Source organism: Molothrus aeneus, chromosome 7 (genome assembly GCF_037042795.1).
Source record: "Molothrus aeneus isolate 106 chromosome 7, BPBGC_Maene_1.0, whole genome shotgun sequence".
NCBI lineage: Eukaryota > Metazoa > Chordata > Aves > Passeriformes > Icteridae > Molothrus > Molothrus aeneus.
The window spans coordinates 37,490,001-37,514,835 of record NC_089652.1 but is presented as its reverse complement, the minus strand read 5'-3'; the positions used below and the strand labels follow the sequence as shown (position 1 = coordinate 37,514,835).

General features: G+C 51.1%; 2 protein-coding genes across 5 annotated transcripts in view; both read left to right on the top strand.

Moving 5' to 3' along the window:
• CACNB4 (calcium voltage-gated channel auxiliary subunit beta 4) overlaps positions 1 to 14,161 on the top strand; it is a 46,316-nt gene extending 32,155 nt beyond the window's left edge. The window contains exons 9-14 of one of the 3 annotated variants that reach the window (XR_010783968.1): positions 1,799 to 1,908; positions 2,836 to 2,987; positions 3,408 to 3,503; positions 10,148 to 10,333; positions 10,649 to 10,714; positions 11,371 to 11,412. Coding sequence is in view for 2 of the 3 variants with exons in the window: in XM_066554030.1 (XP_066410127.1) it covers positions 1,799 to 1,908; positions 2,836 to 2,987; positions 3,408 to 3,503; positions 10,148 to 10,333; positions 11,371 to 11,421 (595 nt within the window). In the remaining variant the exon portion in view is untranslated. Of the gene's footprint in view, positions 1 to 1,798; positions 1,909 to 2,835; positions 2,988 to 3,407; positions 3,504 to 10,147; positions 10,334 to 10,648; positions 11,249 to 11,370; positions 11,424 to 14,048 lie in introns of those variants that run through there. The other 2 variants (XM_066554030.1, XM_066554031.1) reach the window with 2 other exon arrangements.
• Positions 14,162 to 23,239: 9,078 nt separating this feature from the next.
• ARL5A (ADP ribosylation factor like GTPase 5A) overlaps positions 23,240 to 24,835 on the top strand; it is a 10,915-nt gene continuing 9,319 nt past the window's right edge. The window contains exon 1 of one of the 2 annotated variants that reach the window (XM_066553136.1): positions 23,240 to 23,366. In XM_066553136.1, coding sequence (XP_066409233.1) covers positions 23,321 to 23,366 — 46 coding nt within the window. In that variant the 5' untranslated portion in view covers positions 23,240 to 23,320. Of the gene's footprint in view, positions 23,367 to 24,022; positions 24,126 to 24,835 lie in introns of those variants that run through there. The other variant, XM_066553137.1, reaches the window with a different exon arrangement.

Here is a 24,835-nt window from a genome sequence, read left to right as displayed (position 1 = left end):
TGTCTTCCCAACATCTCAGAAAAATCAGCTCTAAAATATTCCTTAGATGAGATTTTATTTTGACTGCCTTAAGTAGGCAAAAATACTGAAAAGGGTGGTTGGAAGAAGGAAATGCTGAGAAATCAAATACAGAAAAAGAATTGTCAGGAGGGTTCATCTTCAGCTGGAGCATTTCCTGGTGATCTGTAGAGGATAATTGGGATTTCCTTGCTGGGAGCACTGGCTTGGTCCATGGCATCACCTCAGTCCTTGAGGGTGTCTGCTGCATCTTTGGGATGTTCTGCCCTTCCCAGTTAGTTCAGGATATTCCAGCTGGGAAAAGAGGCTGTTCTGGTAACACATAACACTGAGTCAGCTTTGAAATACCCACACCACCAGGGCAGGGAAAAGGATGTTCTGTGGAAGAGCTGGAGCAGGATTTATGGATTTCAGGAGTGAGGAGGTGGCAGTGCTGAACTGATCCCTAAACAGCTCAGAGAGAACATTCAATGATCAACTTCTGTGCAAAGTCTCTCCTCTCCTGGCCTGTCCTGAGCTGCTCAGCTCAAGTGATTTTCTGGAAGTCCCAATTCCATCAGCAGTATTGGCAGCTGGATCAGGTGGAGTATGAAATTTCAGCAGTGGAGAGCTCAGTGCCACCAGCAGCCTGGCACCATTGATTTTAGCTCTGAGGAACTCAGGAAAAAGCTGCTCCTTGGTCCTTCTGCCAACTTTTATGGCTTTGTGGTCTTTCCCCTCCCTCCCTTTTCTTTCTTCTTTCTTTCTTTCCATCTCTTCTGCAGTTCTGGGAGAGGTCCACATTACCAAGGAAGGAGCTGAGTGTCCAAGGAAGAGCCTTTCCAGAGGCATCAGAGAGACCTGACTCCTTCCCTGCCTCTGAGTTCCCTTGGCTTTGCCAGTGCTTCTTTGTAGCTGCAACCTCCCCTGCTGGCCACTGAGCCCAAGGCCCACAGTCCATTCATTTCTATTTTAAACTCGTTTTTACCTTTGGCCTCCACTGTGTACATTTATTTATGTATTATACAGAAAAATAACTGCACTTCTTTAAAAAGAACCCTGAAGCTGAAAATTCCACTTAGAGCTGCATAAAAAGAACCCTGAAGCTGAAAATTCCACTTAGAGCTGCATAAATCTTGGGTGCTGTGCAAAAACTGCTGGTCATTCCCAGCTTGCTTTCTTTCCACTTTTTCCTGGCTCCTTGCTCATCCCAGGCCTCCTAATTGGATTTTACTCAAAGGAATTGTGTGGTCTTTGCTTTGTAACATTTTGTGTCTTTCTAACTCACTGACAGATGAAGTAAATAAATCATCTGCCTTAAGTTAAAGAGCTGCAGTGAAGTTAAACCTGAGTTCAGGCAGCCCAGAGAGCTGCAGTTCCTTTTCTCCTGCTCATCCCAGCCCCTGGCACAGCTCCCTGTCAGCTGGGCTGGGTTTACTCCTGGTGTAACTCTGGGGAAGAGGAAGTGCTGCCTCATTGCAGCTCCCTTGCTCTGGGTGCCCCAAGCCTCACATAACTCACAGCATTTATGGCACTGTGTAAATTCATGCAGGAGATGAGTGAGCTGGGAGGAGGAAAGTTAATTAATGCACGAAGGAGAATAGCAGGAACTCCATGCCAGGGCTCAGGGAATAGGAAACACATCCCAGTCACCCAGCAGTTCTGTTCATTTGTTCTTTCATGATGCCATAACTCATCTGCAAACATGCCTGAGCGTGTTTGGTTGGGTTTGCCCTTTGGAATGGGCTGTGCCTGTGGAAATCCCACTCCTGTGTTTGTGTGTGCTGTGCTCTCCTGCCAGGATATCCATAACCAGAGTGACAGCTGACATCTCCCTGGCCAAGAGGTCTGTGCTCAATAACCCCAGCAAGAGGGCCATCATCGAGCGCTCCAACACCAGGTCCAGCCTAGGTAAGGCCCTGCCACAGCTGCAGTTAGGCTGGGCTTACACACAGGGGGACAGGACACCAATCCAGCCTTCCAGTCTGAGCTGGGAGGGACCCACAGCATCATGGATGCAGCTCCTGGCCCTGCACAGACACCCCAAAATCCCACCCTGGCATCCCTGGAGTGCTGTCCCAACGCTCCTGGAGCTCTTGGGAGTGTGCCCATTCCCTGGGGATCCTGGGCAGTGCCTGCTCCTTGCCCTGAAATCCACCCTGAGCCTCCCCTGGCTCAGCTCCAGCCACTCCCAAGACCCCAGCAGTGGTGCAGATTTAAATGTGTCTACAGCATTTTACTGCACAATCCTGAGCTGGCCTCTCAGCTCCTCCTCCTTCCCAGCCCTGTGCTTTTAATTCCACATACAAGGAGCCAAAGAGCTTTCACTTGTCCAGCCAAGGAAATGTCATTCCTGACCCTGGGACCAGTTGTGTGTTTAATTCTGAGCAGTTACAGCTGAATTTTGCAGTCTGGCTGTGAGGCTTTGGGTCCTGCTCCTCTCCTGAGTGTCAGGACTGCTGGGGAACAGTGGCCTGAGGAATTTTTATTTGGACTCCATGATCCTGGAGGTCTTTTCCAGCCTTGATGGTTCTGTGGTTGTGTGATTCTTCCTTCCACAAGGGTGGAAATTTCTGTGGATCATGTGTATTCCAGCATCCTGCTCTCTGGGACACCTTCCCAGGACCTAAGAGGAGTTGGGTTTGGTAAAAAAGAAAAAAAGGCCAAATTCCAAATCTCTGCCATTGTGAGTGAGTGCTTGCACTAGAGGTACAGGTAACAGGTTTTATTTATTTGTTATTTCATGGCAATGCCATCAATTCACATGTGGAGTCTGTGACAGTAGGTGGGTGAGGGTTTTTATCCCAGTGGTCTCACCTGCTTTGTTTTCCTTTGCAGCTGAAGTGCAGAGTGAGATTGAAAGAATCTTTGAGCTGGCCAGGTCCTTGCAGCTGGTTGTCCTGGATGCAGACACCATAAACCACCCTGCACAGCTTATCAAGACATCTCTAGCACCAATTATTGTCCATGTGAAGGTGTCCTCTCCAAAGGTAATTCCTCACCTTAAAATCCAGGAGGGAGCTGGAAGGCAGGGTGGGAATGGGCAGTGTGGAATCTGCACCTGAAAAGGAGAAAAAGTGACATAAAGCACTGCTGGTGTGCTACAGTCCATCCAGCAATCCAGATAATTCTCTATAAATATAATTTTCATGCTTCTCTATTGTCACAAATAACTTAGGACTTAAAGGAGGATAAAGCAGAGATGCATTTGAAATTTTTCAAGGGCTCAAACATGATCCAGAGGGAAATGTTCCCAGTTCTCAGAAGGGTTATCAGAAAGGTTTGGGATATTCAAGGGCAGCGTTTTATGGAGAGCTTCTGCCCTTGGTAATCCCTCAGGGGGAGGCCAGGCTGAGCTTTAGGGAGATGAATGATCCTCAAACTCACCTTTTGCCCTTTCCTGCTGGCAGGTTCTGCAGCGACTGATCAAGTCCAGAGGGAAGTCACAAAGCAAACACTTGAACGTCCAGCTGGTGGCAGCTGATAAACTTGCACAATGCCCACCAGTAAGTACAGAGGAGAGGCTGAAGAGCTCCTGCTTTGTGGAATTCTGCTGATCCATCCATTATCACTCCCTGGTGGTGCTCACACGGCCCTGCACTCGTGAGGCACAAAGTGCTGCAGACTTTCATCCTGCCTATCTCCTGCCCCGGGTTTGTTTTGGTCTTTGGCAGGGTGACAGGCCAGGAGTGACGTGGAGGGGACAACAAATCTGGTCATTAGCAAATTACATCATCTGTGGAGCTGCAGCTCCCAGAGGGACAAAGTCTGGCTTTGTAGGGGCCTCCCCTCCCTGCACAGGGAGCATGTGGAAAGGGAAAGGGGAGTGAGCCCTGCCCCTGATGCTGCAGGCCATCCAATCCCCTCAGCAGAGCACAGCCACTGCTCTCCCAGCTCCTGATCAAAGCTCCTGCCCCTCTCCTGGAGTGCTGAATTCCTGCTGATGGAGCAGAGGCCTGCAGGGCTCGTGGGCAGGGCTCTGGGGGAGGCTCTGCGGGGGCTTGGACAGGGCAGCTCAAACTTCAGTTTTTAGTTTTGAAAGGCACACTTGGTGTCTGGGACAGAGGCAGTGGAAATGGGCTTGGATGTGGCTTTGTGGGATCTCTGTGGGATGTTGGGATGGGAGTGCAGAGTGCAGAGGTACCAGGGCAGTGACAGCCTGTTCTTCTGCAGAGCTCAGCTGTGTTACATTTCTCACATGGAATATTTTACTGAGTTGTGATCTCTTAAAATGCTGCTGGCTTATTCCTGTGAGCCACCCAGGTCCCATTAACCCAACCAGAACTGGAACTGTCCTGGAGAACAAACTGATCCCTGTAAAACACATCCCTTCCCAACTCCTGATCCCTGTAAAACACATCCCTTCCCAGCTCCTGATCCCTGTAAAACACATCCCTTCCCAACTGCTGATCCCTGTAAAACACATCCCTTCCCAACTGCTGATCCCTGTAAAACACATCCCTTCCCAACTCTGATCCTGTAAAACACATCCCTTCCCAACTCTGATCCCTGTAAAACACATCCCTTCCCAACTGCTGATCCCTGTAAAACACATCCCTTCCCAACTCCTGATCCCTGTAAAACACATCCCTTCCCAGCTCTGATCCCTGTAAAACACATCCCTTCCCAACTCCTGATCCCTGTAAAACACATCCCTTCCCAACTCCTGATCCCTGTAAAACACATCCCTTCCCAACTCCTGATCCCTGTAAAACACATCCCTTCCCAACTCCTGATCCCTGTAAAACACATCCCTTCCCAACTCCTGATCCCTGTAAAACACATCCCTTCCCAGCTCTGATCCCTGTAAAACATATCCCTTCCCAAGCTGATCCCTGTAAAACACATCCCTTCCCAACTGCTGATCCCTATAAAACACATCCCTTCCCAACTCTGATCCTGTAAAACACATCCCTTCCCAACTCTGATCCCTGTAAAACACATCCCTTCCCAACTGCTGATCCCTATAAAACACATCCCTTCCCAACTGCTGATCCCTGTAAAACACATCCCTTCCCAGCTCTGATCCCTGTAAAACACATCCCTTCCCAACTGCTGATCCTGTAAAACACATCCCTTCCCAAGGTGATCCCTGTAAAACACATCCCTTCCCAACTCTGATCCCTGTAAAACACATCCCTTCCCAGCTCCTGATCCCTGTAAAACACATCCCTTCCCAGCTCTGATCCCTGTAAAACACATCCCTTCCCAAGCTGATCCCTGTAAAACACATCCCTTCCCAACTCCTGATCCCTGTAAAACACATCCCTTCCCAACTCCTGATCCCTGTAAAACACATCCCTTCCCAACTCCTGATCCCTGTAAAACACATCCCTTCCCAGCTCTGATCCCTGTAAAACACATCCCTTCCCAACTCTGATCCCTGTAAAACACATCCCTTCCCAACTGCTGATCCCTGTAAAACACATCCCTTCCCAGCTCCTGATCCCCCTAAAACACATCCCTTCCCAACTCCTGATCCCTGTAAAACACATCCCTTCCCAGCTCTGATCCTGTAAAACACATCCCTTCCCAGCTCTGATCCCTGTAAAACACATCCCTTCCCAAGGTGATCCCTGTAAAACACATCCCTTCCCAAGCTGATCCCTGTAAAACACATCCCTTCCCAACTCCTGATCCCTGTAAAACACATCCCTTCCCAACTCCTGATCCCTGTAAAACACATCCCTTCCCAACTCTGATCCCTGTAAAACACATCCCTTCCCAGCTCTGATCCTGTAAAACACATCCCTTCCCAACTCCTGATCCCTGTAAAACACATCCCTTCCCAACTCTGATCCCTGTAAAACACATCCATTCCCAACTCCTGATCCTGTAAAACACATCCCTTCCCAACTGCTGATCCCTGTAAAACACATCCCTTCCCAACTCCTGATCCCTGTAAAACACATCCCTTCCCAAAGTGATCCCTGTAAAACACATCCCTTCCCAACTCTGATCCCTATAAAACACATCCCTTCCCAACTGCTGATCCCTATAAAACACATCCCTTCCCAACTCTGATCCCTGTAAAACACATCCCTTCCCAACTCCTGATCCCTGTAAAACACATCCCTTCCCAAGCTGATCTGAGGCACTGGAGTGCAGCTGCCCCTGTTTGTGGTGTTTGCCCTGAGCTCACACACAGAAGAGCCCTCTGCACATTGTCCTGTGTGAAAGGTGTTTCCTCTGGCACCTGCACACAGAGCCCTGGGAGTTTCACAGCCTTTTTTTGCCCTTTCTACAGTGATTTCCTCTTACTCAGCTTCACTTTGCTCACATCAGCTGAAATGAGAGCAGGCACCAGAGCAGCTGTGGCTGCCCCATCCCCTGGCAGTGTCCCAGGCCAGGCTGGACAGGGCTTGAAGCACCCTGGGACAGTGGGAGGTGTCCCTGCCCATGGCAGGGGGTGGATGAGATGGTTTTCAGGTCCCTTCCAACTCATGGGATTCCTAAATTCCATGAAATAATCCACATGGGGTGCACTGGGGCACTGGGATTGTCCATCCCCAGATTCACTGAACTCTGCCTCAGCACCAGTCCTGGAGTTGCATTGCAGTGCTGAAGGCCTCACCTGGATCAGAAAAGCCTCTCCAAATGTCAGAGTCTCAGCTTTCAGCCTTGCACCCAGCCCTGCTCCCAGGCTGTTTGCAGCCTGCCCTGCCCAGGAGCTGCTCACAAACCAGCTCAGCACTTTGCACTGGTGATGGGCAGGAAGTGAGTGCTGACTTGGAGCTCTCCCAGGGAGCTGACAGTCTGGCTTGGCTTGAAATTAAAGTTTGGCCCACGGTTTAATTGAGTAAAAGTTCATTGCTGAGAGCAAAGGCACTGCTCCCTCTCTCCTGCTCATCCTTTTGCAGCTCAGATTCCTGCAAGAGGAGAATTTGGAGTGTTGGTTTAAAGGAAAGGTCCTTGCACAGAATGCACTCCTCACTCTGTTCCTCTGCTGAGAGCCAGCCATAAGGAATGAGCTGGTGCTGCATGTCTAGACACTGCAAAAATAGCTGTAAAAATAGCTGGGCATACTTGAGCTCAGGAACTGCTTTCATTATTAATTCCTTGCTAATCTGCCCCTGATGCTGCTCCAGCCAGCCTTGGGCACTGCAGGGCAGGACACAGGAACACTGCAGGGCTCCAGGGATATTGCAGGGCTCCAGGAATATTGCAGGGCTCCAGGAATATTGCAGGGCTCCAGGAGTACTACAGGGCTCCAGGAATATTGCAGGACACCAGGAATACTGCAAGGCTCCAGGAATATTGCAGGGCTCCAGGGATATTGCAGGGCTCCAGGAACATTGCAGGGCTCCAGGAACATTGCAGGGCTCCAGGGATATTGCAGGGCTCCAGGAACATTGCAGGGCTCCAGGAACATTGCAGGGCTCCAGGGATATTGCAGGGCTCCAGGAATACTGCAGGGCTCCAGGAACATTGCAGGGCTCCAGGAATATTGCAGGACACAGGAATATTGCAGGACCCCAGGAATATTGCAGTGTTTAATTTCAATCTTTTTCAAAGCAAAATATACATAAGCAAACCACATTTTTTAAAATTTCTAATTTAAGTGTGTTTTAATTGATAACTTCTTCCAGAAGTGAGTGTTGGACTGGAATGTGTGGTGCATCAACATGTGGATGAATAGCAAAAGAATAAAAGCAGTAAATAAAGAGAGGAGCAAAAGAAGAGCAATAAACACTGAACTGGACCAAGGGATGCAGTGTTAGGAATATTCTGATTAGAAGGAAACCCCTCCTTGCTGGCAGAGGAGGAAACTTTTCTTTGCCATGCTGGGAAGAGAGAATAAATGAAAAAAAAGAAGAAAAACTGCTTTATCATCTTAAATCTTATTCTGAGAGCTGTAAAAACAGGTGGAAGAGAGCAGCCTGTGGTTGGTGCTGGTTGCCCTTTACACCCACAGCACCTGCACTTATTTTCCATTTCCTGTGCTGTTCTCACAGTGTTTGCAAAGTTAAGATTAGAGATGAGATAGGAAGTTGAACTGCTGAAAATAGGGTTGTGTTTCTCTCGAGGGGCTCTGCTGGTTCTGGCAGGTTGGAGGACAGGCAGGGATGGAGGTGGTTTCAGCCAGCACATGGAGGAGGTGTCTGGAGAATTCCCTGAAGCAGGAATGCTGCTGCTGTCAGGACTGCCTGCTGCCTTCTCTGCTGTGGGAATGGCTACAGGGGCATCAGCACTGGAAAGAAAGAAAGAAATTGAAGAGTTTTGTGCCCAGAAATAAAGCAGGGCTCATGCAACACCCAGGGACAGTGTCCAGTGACTCCTGAGGGCTTTGGCTCTTGGTCACCTTCTAAAGCCACTTGTACCATTTTCTTTACTAGACATAGAATCATGGAATGGTTTGGCTTGGAAGGGAAGTTGAGGATCACCTAATTCCTTCCTCTGCTATGGGCAGGGACATCCTCCACTATCCCAGGCTGCTCCAAGCCCTGTCCAGCCTGGCCTTGGACATGGACACTCCCGGGATCCAGAGGCAGCCAGAGCTGCTCAGGGGCTCACCTCCCTCCAGGCAGGAATTCCTCTGCAGTGTCCCCTCCCTCCTTGCTGTGTCCTGTCACACACCCAGGGATCCAGAGGCAGCCAGAGCTGCTCAGGGGCTCACCTCCCTCCAGGCAGGAATTCCCTGCTGTGTTCCAGTGTGCATCCATGCCCCCTGTCCCTCCCTGCTGTCACAGGAAGCCCCCTCCATGCCTCCAGCTCCCTCCCCTCTGACCTGCCCTGCTTCCCCTTCCCTGAACAGCTGTAAGGCTGGCTGTGACGGGCAGCGTGTGCCACCCCAGTGTGTGTGTGCCACCCCAGTGTGTGCGTGCCACCCCAGTGTGTGTGTGCACCACCCCAGTGTGTGTGTGCCACCCCAGTGTGTGCCACCCCAGTGTGTGTGTGCCACCCCCAGTGTGTGTGTGCCACCCCAGTGTGTGCCACCCCAGTGTGTGTGTGCCACCCCAGTGTGTGTGTGCCACCCCAGTGTGTGTGTGCCACCCCAGCGTGTGTGTGCCACCCCAGCGTGTGTGTGCCACCCCAGTGTGTGTGTGCCACCCCAGTGTGTGCCACCCCAGTGTGTGCCACCCCAGTGTGTGTGTGCCACCCCAGTGTGTGCCACCCCAGTGTGTGCCACCCCAATGTGTGTGTGCCACCCCAGCATGTGTGTGCCACCCCAGCGTGTGTGTGCCACCCCAGTGTGTGTGTGCCACCCCAGCATGTGTGTGCCACCCCAGCGTGTGCCACCCCAGTGTGTGTGTGCCACCCCCAGCGTGTGTGTGCCACCCCAGTGTGTGCCATCCCCAGTGTGTGTGTGCCACCCCAGTGTGTGTGTGCCACCCCAGTGTGTGCCACCCCAGTGTGTGTGTGCCACCCCAGTGTGTGCCACCCCAGTGTGTGTGTGCCACCCCAGCGTGTGTGTGCCACCCCAGTGTGTGTGTGCCACCCCAGTGTGTGTGTGCCACCCCAGTGTGTGCCATCCCCAGTGTGTGTGTGCCACCCCAGCGTGTGTGTGCCACCCCAGTGTGTGCCACCCCAGCGTGTGTGTGCCACCCCAGTGTGTGCGTGCCACCCCAGTGTGTGTGTGCCATCCCCAGTGTGTGTGTGCCACCCCAGTGTGTGTGTGCCACCCCAGTGTGTGCCCCCCAGTGTGTGTGTGCCACCCCAGTGTGTGTGTGCCACCCCAGTGTGTGTGTGCCACCCCAGTGTGTGCCACCCCCAGTGTGTGTGTGCCACCCCAGCGTGTGTGTGCCACCCCAGTGTGTGCGTGCCACCCCAGTGTGTGTGTGCCACCCCAGTGTGTGTGTGCCACCCCAGCGTGTGCCACGCCAGTGTGTGTGTGCCACCCCAGTGTGTGTGTGCCACCCCAGTGTGTGCCATGCCAGTGTGTGTGTGCCACCCCCAGCGTGTGTGTGCCACCCCAGCGTGTGCCACGCCAGTGTGTGTGTGCCACCCCAGTGTGTGCCACCCCAGTGTGTGTGTGCCACCCCAGTGTGTGTGTGCCACCCCAGTGTGTGTGTGCCACCCCAGTGTGTGCCACCCTAGTGTGTGTGTGCCACCCCAGCGTGTGTGTGCCACCCCAGTGTGTGTGTGCCACCCCAGCGTGTGCCACCCCGGTGTGTCCCCGGCCGTGACCGCGCTGTGTCCCTGTGCCCAGGACATGTTTGACGTGATCCTGGACGAGAACCAGCTGGAGGACGCGTGCGAGCACCTGGCCGAGTACCTGGAGGCGTACTGGAGAGCCACGCACACGTCCAGCGCCGCGCCCATGACGCCCCTGCTGGGCAGGAGCCTGGCCCCGGCCGCGCTGTCCCCGTACCCCGCCGCCATCTCCGGCCTGCAGGTAGGAACGGGCCCCGGGGCAGGAGGAGCAGCACCTGGGGCTGCCCGGGCTGCCGGGGGCTCTGCCGGCCACTGGGGGTGCAGCCAGGGAGGAGGCAGCTCCTCTGGGAATGAATGCTCTGCCTTTAGTGGGAGCTACACCATTTCCTAGCCAGCAGGCAGCTCTGTCATGATCCCTTTTATTCGACCCTCATAACTTCACCAAACGTTGGCTTATGGGTGGCAAAGCTTGTTCTTTGAGTGTGAATAAAAGGCATTATTTTTTATTTTATTTTTTTTACCCATTGAAAAAAATTGTGACCCTTTTTTTCCACAGGGATAGCTCAGACTCGGCTGAACTTTGACACTTCAATCGTGGCATGTAAATAGTCCTTAATGAGAAGTACGTGCTTTATTAAGTTTGAAACCAGAAATGTTTGGGGCTAATAACTCTGGGGATGCTTGAGGGGCTCAGGATTTGCAGGGAGCTTTAAATCCTGCAAGTTTCAGTGTGTGTGGGGACTCCAGGAGTGTCACTTGCTAATGTACGTCAGAAATAGAACTGAACAAATGACGTTTAATGAATAATTCACCTGACAAATGTAACAAATGTCTGCTCTGCTTGTGGAGTGTCTGGAAGCAGGTAACAGCTTTGGAGGAAATGACTGTTGTTTGGTGTTTTCAGTTAACATCCAGCTGGCTTTGCTGTGAGTGAGCTGCACTTCCCTGAAGGTGCTTAATTCCTGCACTCACCTTTCTAAAGCCCTGCTTGGTTTTATTGGGACCAGCAAGTCACTGTCTCCTGAGTGGCTGAATGCACAAGCACTGTTCTGTTACTAATAATAACATGCACATGTAAACTGTTGTTTCCATTTTCCACTTGCCTTAAAATTTCAGTTTTCCATCTCTTCATGCCAATAAAATACCATCTGCAGAACTTTCACCTCTTCAGTTTCATTTTGAGAACTGGGTGTATCCACAGAATTTTTTTCAGGCATTTATTTCTCTCTGATCAATGGACACCAGCAATAACTGTGAAATGTTGCTCCATTTACTTAGGGAAAACTCACACTGAAGATGAAAATCACCCCTGTGCAGTGGGCTGGCTGAAGGTATGCATCACTTAATCCCCACTTCACCCGAATTCCAAAGGGTTTCGGTGGGATCAATGGTGCTGGTGCTCTGCAGAGGGGTAAATTTCTCCCGGAGTGATCCATGCCCAACCAGAGCTGCAGGTTTTCTGTGCCACCAGGGTTCAGGCCCTGCTGTTTTCCATGGGTATCTCACAGTAAGGACCTCCACCATCTCTGCTGCCCACCAGGAGGTTTTATGCCCATTCAAACCTGTGAAGGATTTGCATCAGCTTTCACTGTGATGATGTGTGTGGTAATTAAAAGGCACTCAGGCTAATTAAACTAGCAAAGGTTCTTGTGGTGCAGGAAGATTTTATATTCCTTCTGCCCTTGGTACCTCAGGGACTGAAAAGCAAAAGCCCAAAGGCTACATAGCAATGAGCCCGATAGAAGTGTGCTGGGACAGGCTGTCCCTGCTTCACCAGCTCCACTTTGGGAGCCTCCCATTTCCACCTGGCCGTGGCCTGGACTTTGGCTCACTGAGAACTGAAAGTTCTGCCTGAGCTCCTGACTCACGGAGGTCATGAGGGCCACATTCTGTGGCACAGATCCAGAGCAGTCACAGAGGGCACAGGTGGCAGTGCTGGCCACACCTGATCCTAGGGAATTGCCTTCCTTAAAGGAAGAGCTCGGTGCTGAGCTGAGGGGAAAGAGTAAATATGATCTTTGCCTAGAAAAATACTGCTCTGAGAAGCTGTGGCTGCCCCTGGATCCCTGGAAGTGTCCCAGGCCAGGCTGGATGGGGCTTGGAGCAGCCTGGGATAGTGGAAGATGTCCCTGCCCATGGCAGGGGAAGGAATTAAGTGATCCTCAACTTCCCTTCCAACCCAAACCATCCTGGGATTCTCTAACTCCTTGGCACCAGTCATTTCCCTCTGACTGGTTAGCTCTAAACACATCTAGCCTAACTTCAGTGCCTGGATTCAAATCCTGTAGCTCAGGTTTTGGGGAGATGTGTTCCTTAGGCTCCAGGGCATTGGGGTTTCAGATCCATTCCTGCAGGCAGTCATCCCAATCACACAGCAGGACCAAAAGTTACCTGGGCTATGAGAGCCAGGTGTACCCAGCCCAGGCGTGTCCCGTGCTGCCACCCGGGGAGCTCAGCAGCAGCCCTGGGATGAGCACACAGCCAGGGAAGCAGGAAGGTTCCTGCAGCCCCAGAGGTGAATTCCCACAGGGATTCAGGCAGAGGGGTGAGCAAAGAGTTACAGCTATGATTGATGAGGGGATTATACATCCAAACTGCATTTGTGTCAGATAAACACAGGGATAATTCATCATGGAATCAAGGAACCACAGAATGGTTTGGGTTGGACGGGACCTTAAAGCCCATCCATGGACAGGGCCACCTCCCACTGTCCCAGGCTGCTCCAAACCCCAATGTCCAACCTGGCCTTGGACACTTCAGGGATCCAGGGGCAGCCACAGCTGCTCTGGGCACCTGTGCCAGGGCTGCCCACCCTCCCAGCCGGGAATTCCCAATTCCCAATGTCCCATCCAGCCCTGCCCTCTGGCACTGGGAGCCATTCCCTGGCTCCTGTCCCTCCATCCCTTGTCCCCAGTCCCTCTCCAGCTCTCCCTCTCTCTGGAGCCCCTTCAGGCCCTGCCAGGGGCTCTGAGCCTTCTCCAGGTGAACACCCCCATCTCCTCCAGCCTGCCTTTAGTCTCTGAAGCCCTTTGCCACAATCCCCAGTAAAACCTGGTGCTCTGAATGGGGATCCCCTGCAGGAGCTCTCCCTGGTATCTGGGCTGAGGTTGCAGAGTCTCCCTGGCAGCAGCAGCAGCAGCCCTGAGCTGTAAGCACACAGCCCTGCTCCATCCCTGCCCCAGCCACAGCAGCCTTGCACATGAGTTATTCAGGAAGCAGTGGCCAGGCTGTAGCAGCAGGAGGAAGGTTTTATATCCCAGGGAGCAGGGGCTGGAGCTTCAGCACAGAGTTTGTCCTGAGAGATGGGTGCTGATGCTCTTGAGAGGTTTAATGTGTGGTGAAAGCAAAGTGCTTGTTTTAGGCTATTTCTTCACTGTGCCATTAACTGGCAAAAAACCATGAACTAATTTTGTTCATGTGACAAATGATGGGCATTGTCATTATGGGAATGTGAGGAGAGCAAAGGCTTCTAATTAATAAGTTATCTCAGGAAGGGATTTCCTGTCCACATATTTAAATACTGTGCTTCAGTTGAAAGAATTTATTATCCAGTTAATTTAGCCTCCCCTTGGCTAACCATCAATGGTTTGGTCATAGGAAGTGTTTTAAATGAGGCCCAGAGCTGCACCTGTAAAAACAGCCCAATCAAACATCTTCAGATGTTTTCCAGAACCACAGAAATGGACGCTTAGACATTCCCTAAGCAGAGTAGCAGCGTGAATGTTCTGTTCCTGATCAGAGAAAAGTGATAAATGCTGACTACATCAGCTCACTTTTCATGCTCGGCGCAATACTCAGCAGGGCTCGGAGCTCCAGGAAGCAGAGGCGGCCCGCTCCCGGCCCTGCAGCAGCCGGGCCCTGCTGGCACGGGAGAGCCCGGAGCTGCTGAGGGCCGGGCCGGGCAGGGCAGGGCCGGCCTGCGGGCACTCTCTAACTCTGCTTCTCTGGCCCCGCAGAGCCAGCGCGGCCGGCACGGCGCGCACTCCGCCGAGAGCTCTCCCCTCGAGCGGCGCAGCCTCATGAGCTCCGACGAGAACTACCACAACAACGAGAGGGCTCGCAAGAGCAGGAACCGCCTGTCTTCCAGTTCCCAGCACAGCCGAGAGCATTACCCCCTGGTGGAAGAGGAGTTCCCCGACCCCTACCAGGACTCGTACAAACCCCACCGCGCCCGCGGCTCCCCCGGCGGCTACAGCCACGACTCACGGCACCGGCTCTGAGTGCTGGGACTGGGGAGGAGCGGCATCCACCCGCTGGTACCTCGCCATAACGTAGCTAGGAATAACAATTCGATCGCGTTCATTTGGCAGGTGTGACCGCGACACCGCTGTTGCACCCTGCTGTCATTGATGTTTAATTAGGGGGCAGCAAAACCCAGCCCGGCCCTTCCGTTTCTGCCCGATCATAGAGGTTGTTTTTGGGATTATTTTTGGGTTTAATACAGCGTTTGCATTTATAGCCATATTTTTTTCTCGTCCTTAGGTGTTAGACACATCAGTTTGTAATTTTGGGTACTTATCGAGGCACTTATAAAATAATTTCCTGTGCTGGAAATTCCAAATGACCAGTTCCAGTTGGAACCAATTTATAAACCAATTCCTGTTGGAATTTGGGTGAATTGACTGGAAAGTCGATGTGAGCATGTTGGGAAAAAAAACAAACACGAAGAAAAATCTGAAAATTACAAACCACTGCAAGTCAGAAAGTCAGCTCCAGTATTTGTTTGCTGGGAGCTCAATTTCCATTTCAGGTTGGAGTAAAGGGATTTATTCTAACAATTTCTTTCCAGAATGGCTTTTTCAGACAAACCAAATGTAAACTCTCGAGAGTGCCAAATATCCCAAATTATTGCAGCAGTTACAAAACACTTTCCAGTTCCAAATTATTTTTAGACCTGGCATGAATGTTGCAGCCAAATGATGCTTGAGTTCAGCCAGTCCTGGCAGTTTTGTTGGGACCAGCAGGGAGGAGCTGCGACAGGAGACGGGAAGTAGGGACAGGGAAAGGAACAAACTCCATCGTTTGTGTGCTTGGGGGTCGGGAATTGTCTTTATCTTTTCCCACTCTTTTACCTGAATACAGCTAGAAGTCCCAAAATGGAACAGGAGTATAGAGACATCAGATTTTTCTCCCATTGTTACCCTGCTTTTTAAATGGAAAACAATCCCCTCTTCTGGCCCCGTGTGTGAAGTCCCTACATCCCAGTACCCCCAGTAGCTGCCCACATGTTCCATCTTCCCAAGCCCACCTGGGAATGTCTGACCATGTCTGACCATTCCAGCAGCGCACAAGAACCCTCCAGAAGCTCCATTCCAGCCATGAAACCCAAGGGGAGGGAATGGGCTTCACCAGCCATCAGTGACAAACCTTTCAAACAACATCTCGGTCAGGATTGCAATAAAAAGGGAACATCAGACAAAAATCTACTCCCAGGGAAGTCGTGGAGCTGATTCCAAGCTTTGGATTCCAAGAGCTATGATAAATCCTTGGAGATATTGCTGCCTTACTTCCTACCAATCATTTCTTTCACCTGCTGAGTCTTGAGTTCCTTCCAATAGATGAATTTCTGTGGTTGGACCTTGTGTTTTACACCATCTGTGAAGCCTTAGATCCCATGGGATTGAAAATTGAGCCCCATTGCCCATTTTGTGCAACCACTGACATCTTCCAGCAGAGCCTCCCGAAATTCCCACCGCACACATTCCCTGGAATTGACACAGTTCTGATGCTGAACGTGCATTTGTTTACGCAGGTTCACGTCACAACTGTGTTTTTCCCAAAATAAGGATCATGAACTTTTTTATTTGCTTGTTTTCCTCCCAAAGCCTGCTGAGCCCAGGCTTTGAAAGCATGTAGCACTACAGGAATTTCTGGAATATTCTGGTTTCTTCTACGTCCTGGACCAGCTGGCAAAGACCACTGGTGTTTCCAGCATCCTGAAGTCTGATGATCCTCTTGAAGCTGCTGGGAAAAGCAATCCATGTCCTTTGTGGGGCACCCAAACCTAAACCATCCCCAGCAGCATTAAGAGGTGGCAGACACCTGATTAATTAAACATTTTAATGACCCCACTGCCTAACAGGCAGCTGCAGCACCACTGGGTGATCCCAGTGGAGCAGTTGCCAAGGGAAATGTGGAAATCTGTGCATCCACTGGACTGCCAGAGTTGTGGATGGATCTGCCAGACCGGATCCTGCCCCATTCCCTCTGGCTGCAGGTGCCAAAGGAGCTCTGAGGCTGAGGGGACGTGGTAGGACCTGGCCCTGGCAGCTCCTGCAGGATTCTGTGCTGCAGCACAGGGCAGCATCCTCCAGGAACTTCTCCAGCCCTTTTTCCATGTCCAGCACACAGAAGGGAGAAAGGAGGCCTTGGGCGGCCCCTTCTTCTCTGAGCTTTCCTTGTTTGTGCATTGAAGTCCTGATTGCAGGGCAGCTGTAGAACCCTGGGCAGCAGCTGCTTCTCTTTATTCTGCACTAGATTAGGGATCAGCTCATTAACTGCTTGAGGAGATTTGCATATTTGTGTATTTGCAGTCAGAGATTTCTTAGAGCCTTTTGGAACCTTGTTTTCAGTCTTCCATGTCACCCCAGGCCAGGGAAGGATCCCCAGCCACCACACTCTGCCCAATCCATCACCTGAACATCTCAAGTGCCACAACTTGGGTTTGACAAAAACAAACTTGAGAGGGAAGCCAGGGATGGGCCTGAGGTCCTTCATTGCCTGGGTTAAGCTGCCTTCACTGCTGGCTGTCCTGAGTTTCTCCCAGAGCCCATTCCATTGACATCAAAGGACCAGGGGCCCTGCAGGTCTCCCTCCTCGCTGGGGTGTTGAATTCTATGAAAAGAGATATTCCTGAAGTACAGATACAGCAGCCAGGCTGGCAGACTCTTCATTTATTGCAGATCCTATGGGCAGTGTTTGTTTGAAGAGGGGATTTCTGTTCAGGACACAGTAAGGAGTGAAAGCTGTGCTGGGGATCAGGATTGGGAATTCCTGGTGGGATTCCAGCACTGCTCAGCAGCTCTCTTGTGGTTTAGTTGAAGTTGAGGAGTTCATGTGTTCCTGACTGAAGCCATCCAGCCTCATTCTCCATTCCTCATGTCATTTCTTGTTGTTAAAATAATACTAAAGACCAGAGCTCTGTTGGGAGCTCTGGCAGGGACAGAGGGTTTACAAATGTTTATAAAACAGGGAGGTTTTTTATCTTTTGTTGTTATCCGAGTTTCTCATTCAGACACTTTGGGATTGACAAGGATTTAACCAATCAAGGTGATAACAACAATCTCTAAAGAGAAAATTCAGCACATTCTTATGTTTGGGAATCAATTATTCTAATTGTTAACCTTCAAATACTTCCTCCCTGGAGTTGTATTTAACATGTACAGATTCTTTTCCTGATGCCAAACACTTCTCCCATGGGATGTGCAACTCACAGCTGCTGATATTTGTAACTTCAGTTTGATGCCAAATCTTCTGAATTCAGTTTGGTCTCAACACCAGAGGATTCCCTGGAGCTTCCAGACTCTCCTGTCTTTACTGACTTCACCATTCTAAAACAATATTGTTATTCCTGTTGTTCACAGCACACTGAGTTGGGTAAGTCAGGGGTTCTGACACTCCTTTTTTCTTTAATAATCCATTAAATGTGTCCTCTGCTGTGTTTTATTTCACAGGTTCAGTACTTCTGAAACTTGCCCTTAATCCCACATTCCTGATTTTTTTTTTAAGGCAAAATAATTGGAGACTACACATGACAAAATCAGATGTATATTTTATAAAAGGCCGTTTATACAAACCTGGGTTTGCTCCTAAAAATGTGCATTTGAACATCAGGTTCTGTTACCCCTGTTGGTGCCAGTCCAGGTTTGGATCCATGGGATTCTGCTGCCATGTATTTTGTTGGAGTTGCCTCTCATTCCTTCAAATATTAGTCCTACAAAGGCTGCAGGATCCTGTAATACAGCCAAGATTAACTCTGGGGAAATGGAGTTTAAATGATCCTAAAAGAGAGTGTGGTGTCATTTTAAGAGGCATTTGAATAACCTTGGTGAGGTTGTTACTAAGCCCAGTTTATTTTATATAGAAAAATAAAGGCGTATCCTTAAAAAAGGGAAATTTTAATAAAGTTGTAAAATATCTGTAAGGAATTAACTCAGAGAAAGAGGTGAAAATGCTACTTAGGAGTGAAAGTTCAGATTCCTTTCAGTGTGTGTGGAATCCACTCAAGAAGTCAGGAGAAATATTGTGATTAGATCCATCCAGAGAGTTTGGGGAGGAGGTGGAATCATTTCAGATGTTAATGAGTGTCACTCCTTCACTCCTTTGGAAGGAGCAGCCTTGGCTTGGTCCCAGGAGGGTTTATGGGAACCCAAATCCCTTGGCAGTGACACCAGGTCCTGTCTGGTCCAAGAGCAAGGCCTGCACCTCCTGATCCTCCCCTGCCTCACCAATATTGCCTGAAAACCGAGCTGTAATTACCTGGGACATGCCCGTGGTGGATCTGCTCTGCAGCAGGGAACCCACAGAGCTCAGAGTTCTCCTTCTGCCAGCGGTGTGACAACAGAGCAAGGGAAAAGAAGCACATTTGTAATAGCACAAATTTACAATAATTCCACTCCTGCAGCTGGCATCGTGGTTTTGGAACCAAGGGGGAGATTTCTGATCCAGCATCAGTGGATTTATTGCATTTTTGATCTGTTTACTCGCTGCCTGATACTTCAGCAGTTGATTTTGGCATTTTGCACATGGGATTGATTTTTCAGTAACTTGTATCCCTTCCATATGAATTCATTAACGACAACAAAAAGAACCTTTTCAAATCACAAAGCCCACTGCATTCATTTCTGCTGATTTCTCCTGGAAGCTGAAATCACATGAATAACTTTAATTTTGGCCAATGTGTAGATCTGGGATGTGCCTGGTGAACCCAGCAGCAGCCCAAGGTCGGGAATGAAACGCTCCCAGGAAATGTTTGTGTGGATACAGAGCTCGGAGGGGGGAGGGAAGAGTCACAGCACCCCAAATTCCCAAGAATTCCCTGCCAACCTGAAGGGAGGTGAGGTTGAGGAGTGTGTGGGATTGGGACACACCTGACTGATTCCCTCCTGGGGCAGACAGGGAGAGTCAGGCCAGCAAATGCAGATTGTGTGCAAGCAGAGCGGGGAGGACGCTGGGATCTGCCATTCCAACCGCGCGCTCCAGACCTTGGGCTGCTCACATCCTGCAAAATCTCTGTTTCTCAGCCAGACTGGTTCCCAGGGAGAGCCTGGCAGCGCTGCCTCGCTGGGAGCCAGTTCAGAGCCACACTGGTGAAGACATTACTGCCTTTACTGGGACAGAGCCACCCCAAATTTGTGTTTTCTGCTGATTTTCCCTTTGTTTTGCCCTCTAGACCCCGTGTGTGTAGCACCTGACCAGGCATGTGGGTACCATATACTATGCAATGTGTACAGTGGTGCATGCTCTGCTCTCCCTCTGCTTTTAGTGGCTTTCAAAGAAAACTACAAAAATTGGGGAAAAAAAAAAAAAAGAATAAAAAAAAAAGTGGTGTTATTTTTGTGACCAGGATCATGCAGACTGCATGCCCATAGTATCCTCATTTCTATGGATTCGTTTTCTGGAATTTAGATGTACAAAGATGAACTGCATTACAATAACTTTTCTACAATAAATGAACAAAACTACCAAGCGTTTAAAAGTCTGTCCAGTGTCTTTGTGTCCTGCAGTAAGATTGGGAAGATGCTCAGGAGAAACCCAGAGTCCTGTGGCATTTTTGCTGTTTGCCAATAGATTTTGGCAGCAGCCTCACGTGTTGCGTTTTTAGGAAAATTTAATGAGGTTCTGAAGAAGGAGATGCATCTGCTCTGCGAAATAAATGATGTTTATTTTTGTAACGAGCTTAAATAGCTGTGACCCAGAAGTACAAAAATACAGATAATTCCTGCTGATCCAGCAGGGAACGAGGTACTGGCAGCCAACTGCTCCTTTGAAGGATTCTTGGGAATGGTCAGGGGTTTGGAGCTGATCCTTGGTGGGATCTCCGTGGAAACAAGGGGCAGGATGATGGGGGGGATTAAGGATTGGATAATTATAAGATAATTAATAGTTTATCACAGAATGGTGAAGGTTGGAAAAGATCTTCAAGGCCATCGAGTCCAGCTGGGACTGATCCCTCCCACCTGAGTGCCACCTCCAGCCATTTATGGTGTCTTGGAAAACTGAAAGCATTGGAAGATGCTGCCTCTGGAAGATTCCACTGGAATCTTGGAAGAAGCATTGGAAGATTCCAGCCTCCTCTTCCCTAAGAGGAGAAACAGGAACCAGCAACCTCACGGAGATGCTGTGAGCACCCAAAGCTTGCCTTGGAGGGACAGGAGCACGTTGGCCAGGTGAGCTGCACCCTCAGGCAGATCTACAGCTCTTAAAATTCTGTTTAATAGACTTTCTTGGCTCTGTGTTCAAAATCAGATCTTGAGGCTTGAGTTTTCATCTAAGCTGTTGATGAAAAGCACGAGGGTTTTCAAATAAATATAACTGAGCAAAAAAATGCCTTTTGTGTGTTTTCGTATGATCCTTGGGATTAAAATTTCTTAAGCTGTTTAAGCTGTCTGTGTCCTGGGGAAGGGGCTGGAGTCCCAGAACAGCTCAGGGTGGATTTTGGGGAAAATTCCATCAGGAAAAAGTGCTCAGGTGGAGTCCCCATCCCTGCAGGGATTTCAAAGTGGATGTGGCACTTGGGGACACGGGGCAGTGCTGGGAATGGTTGGACTCAGATATCTTGGAGGCCTTTTCCAACCCCAGCCATCCCATATTCTCTCTGGGTTTTTTCCTGCACAGAAGCATTTCCATGGTGAAATCCTTCTGTCGGCATTCCAAGCACTTCCCCAGCACAGACTCCCTGACCCTGTCTGTGCTACAGCTGGAACAAAATGTACACGACCCGAACAATCCCTCCCAGATTTCCAGGGGGGAATTGCAGTACACGACCCGAGAAAATCCCTCCCAGATTTCCAGGAGGGAATTGCGAGGCTGTACCAGCCCTGCCCACTGGAATGCTTTCCTAGAAAGCTTCCAGCAGCACTGGGAAGCCCAGCTCAGCCCATAAAAACCAGCAGTACGATCCAGGTTCAGCCAGGCTGCTCTAGGAAAAAACCCAAACAAGTGACACGGGGGGGGAATCCTCTGAGCTTTTTATTTAAATAATCAGAATAAACGGTTTAATTGAACTTTGGTAGCCCTGCCACAGCTGTGCAGCCACCGAACCCTGTCCCGAGCCCCGGAGAGCTGAGAACAGAGAAGAACGCCGAGTGCTTCTGAAATTCCAAGCTGAGGACCTGCAGAAAGGGGATAATTGCCAGCTAATGAATAATTAACGCCATCGCAGGCTGGATGCTGAACTTGCGGAATGTTTTACAGCGGAGGAGCTCACCCGCGCTGCCAGGACCCAGAGCGGTGTAGATGGCACCGGGATGGACTGGCACAGTGGGCTACCAGGATATTTCTCTTCTTAAACTCTTCAGGGCCATGAATTCCCCTCCAGAGCCACAGGAAACACCGAAGTCTCTGGACACAGAGGACTGGAGATCACTCTGGCCTTGCTGCTTTGGTTCCGGACCAGCAGGGAAAATTAAACGCAAGAAGTTGCTTGGGAATAAAAACTGCTTGGAGGAAAGATGAAAAACCTCTGGAATAAGGAAGGAGATTTCATGTCCCATGCCAGGCTGGACACTGGGGCTTGGAGCAGCCTGGCACAGTTAAAGGTGTCCCTGACATGGCAGGGGAAGGAGTTAGGTGTCAGGTGTTGGTCTTCTTAGTTTTTACAGAGATGGAGTAACTGAGAGGTTTTAAAAGATTTTATTCTATTATTAGTTTCAATGAATACTGAGACACAAGAGATGTAAAACTTACTCTATTCAGTACCCACATCACAAATTATTACAGTCAGGGCCAGGACAAGTGAGAGCACAAATACCCCATATCTTGTCTCAGGCAGCAAAACAGCTGTGCCACAACCTAATATTGTCTGAGATTTCCAAATCCACGAGGATTTAAACTCAGTGGAGGGTTTGGACAGAGAGAAATTTATCTCAGGGAAGAGAAGGCTCTTAGCAGATCTTAAGAGTCCATTCCAGTGCCAAAAGTGCCCTCATGCAAACTCACCCGCAGCTCCTGGGGAGAAACTTCACCCACGTTATTCCCAAGTTTTCCTCAGAACACCAAAGTTTTAGTAGGGCAAAGTGAACGTGGTTTCTCCATAAACTGCAGCCAGGCTGGGAGAGCTGGGAATGTTCCCCTGGAGAAGGGAAGGCTCCAGGCAGAGCTCAGAGCCCCTTGCAGGGCCTGAAGGGGCTCCAGAGGAGGGACTGGGGACAAGGCAGGGAGGAACAGCACACGGAGGGAGGAACGGCTTAAACCTGAAGGGAGGGGGTGATTTCGATGCGGTACCGGAGAGAAATCCCTGGCAGTGAGAGCGGCGAGGCCCTGGCCCGGTTGCCGGGATCAGCTGTGAAGCGGGACGTGCCCGTGGCAGGGCAGGGCCGGGATAGGCTGCGGGCCCCGCAGAGGCACGGCGGGCACTGGGTGTGCGGGAGCCCGGCCTCTGGCACCGCGGGCACTGGGTGTGCGGTAGCCCGGCGCTGTCGCCCCGCAGAGGCTCCGAGGGCAGTGGGTGTGCGGAGCCCGGCGCTCTCGGCCCCGCGGGCAGTGGGTGTGCGGGAGCCCGGCGCTGTCGCCCGCAGAAGCTCCGAGGGCAGTGGGTGTGCGGAGCCCGGCGCTCTCGGCCCCGCGGGCAGTGGGTGTGCGGGAGCCCGGCGCTGTCGCCCGCAGAGGCTCCGAGGGCAGTGGGTGTGCGGAGCCCGGCGCTCTGGCACTGAGGGCAGCGGGTCTGACGGAGCGCGGCGCGGTCGCCCCGCTCAGCCGGGCGCGCTGAGGCGGTGCCGTGTAATGGCGGCCACGGTGCCGCCCCCGCGCGTCAGCGCAGCGCGCCCGGCCCGGCCCGGCCCGGCCCGTCCGTGAGGCGGCCGCGGGCGCTGCTCCGCTCCCGGTGCCGCCTCTGCCGCCGCTGCCGCTCCCCAGCCCCGTCCCGAGCCCCGTCCCGACCCCGCGGCGATGTCCGAGCGGCAGCGGCCCCGGCGCGGCCCCAGCCGGCACTCGGGGCGCTGCGCCGGGCCCTGAGCGCCCGCGGCCCCGCAGAGCCGCGGCCGGCGAGGCCCGGAGCGCCCGGCCGAGGATGGGGATCCTCTTCACCAGGATATGGAGGCTCTTCAACCACCAGGGTGAGGCCCGGGGGGATCCGGGAGGGACCCACAGCCGCTCCGGGGCGGCCGCACGGGCTCCTGGAAGTCGGGGGCTTTAACCTTTTTTTTTTTTTCCACCTTCTTTCAATTACTGGAGTGCTCATTTCCTGACAGCCGCCTGTTAAATTATTAACGTGTGCTCCTAAGAGGAGCCCGGCCGTGGCGCGGCGTGGCGGGTGGGTTCGTCCTGCTGTCGGCATAGTGTGGGTTTAAGTGGCAATGCTCGATAAGTGGCTCGTTCACGAAGTAAATGTTATTTATAGCTTCAGTTGTGGCTGCCCCTGGATGCCTGGAAGTGTCCCAGGCCAGGTTGGACAGGGCTTGGAGCAGCCTGGGACGGTGGAAGGTGTCCGTGCCCATGGCAGGGGGGTTGCACTGGATAATCCTTGGTTTTTCTTCCGACCCAAACCATTCCGGGCTTCTGGGGTTTTTAACACCTGTCTCCTTACAGCAAGGTGTTCATGAGAGTTGTAACTTTAACTACAAAACACCTCCCGATGCTCTTTCCATGTTTCTGAAGTCCTTGGAATTTGATTTAGAGTGAAGCTCATACTCTCACACCTGCTGGTTGAATGTCCCAGTTATGTCCCCGTTAACGTGTAGTGCAAATACAGCAAAATATTTTTGTCTTGTAGCGTCCAGCCCCACCTCAGACCTTCTGTTCCAACTGATTTCCTAACATCCACTATGCTGGCAGCATCCCACCTGAAACAAAAGTTCCTAGTTATGTGGGGTCAGGTAAGCAGACACTTTTACAATATTGTGCAGTTGTGCAAAGTTACTAAAGCTGGAATTTGTATTGGAGGGCATGAAAGACAACTCTGCAAAACCACACAATATTGGTAAAATCAAACCCCAGAAAGCCCCACTTACCTGACCCCTGTCCCCTCCCTCTCCTGTGGGATAAATCAGTTTGCTGGCAGGGATTGATCTCAGTGTCTGAGCCTTGGGTCTGTTTTTAATGCTTTTTGTTGCCCTTGAGGAACACGGGGAAGGAGGGGAGAAACCCCCTTCTCACCAAGCTTTTACTTGACTGGTCCTGCTTGGTTGTGCAAGTGAAAAGTTGTGTAACAGAGCTGAGAGCTGGCTGTTCTCTCCCAAACTGGAAATCATCAGTTTGGATGTGCTTGACACCACCAGTTGTAGAGTTCCAGCCACTTCTGTGATGCACAGGAGAGGAACTGCTGAAGGGAGGCAAGAATTGATCAGGGCATTGAGCTCCAAAATGTCACAGGTGGGTTGTGGAGCACCTGGTGACTTGTCCAAGGCCAGACTGGGTGAATGTGTCCAGTGCAATTTGGAGGGCACATCTGTTGCCCAGGAGGAAAGGGGGGCACAGGAATGACACCAGCCTGGCTGGGTTTTTCCTGCTCTTTGCAGAGACATCAAGAGATTGCCTGGGTGAAGAGAAAGTGGAGTTGAGAGCTGCAAAGTGGAAAGTGGAGTTG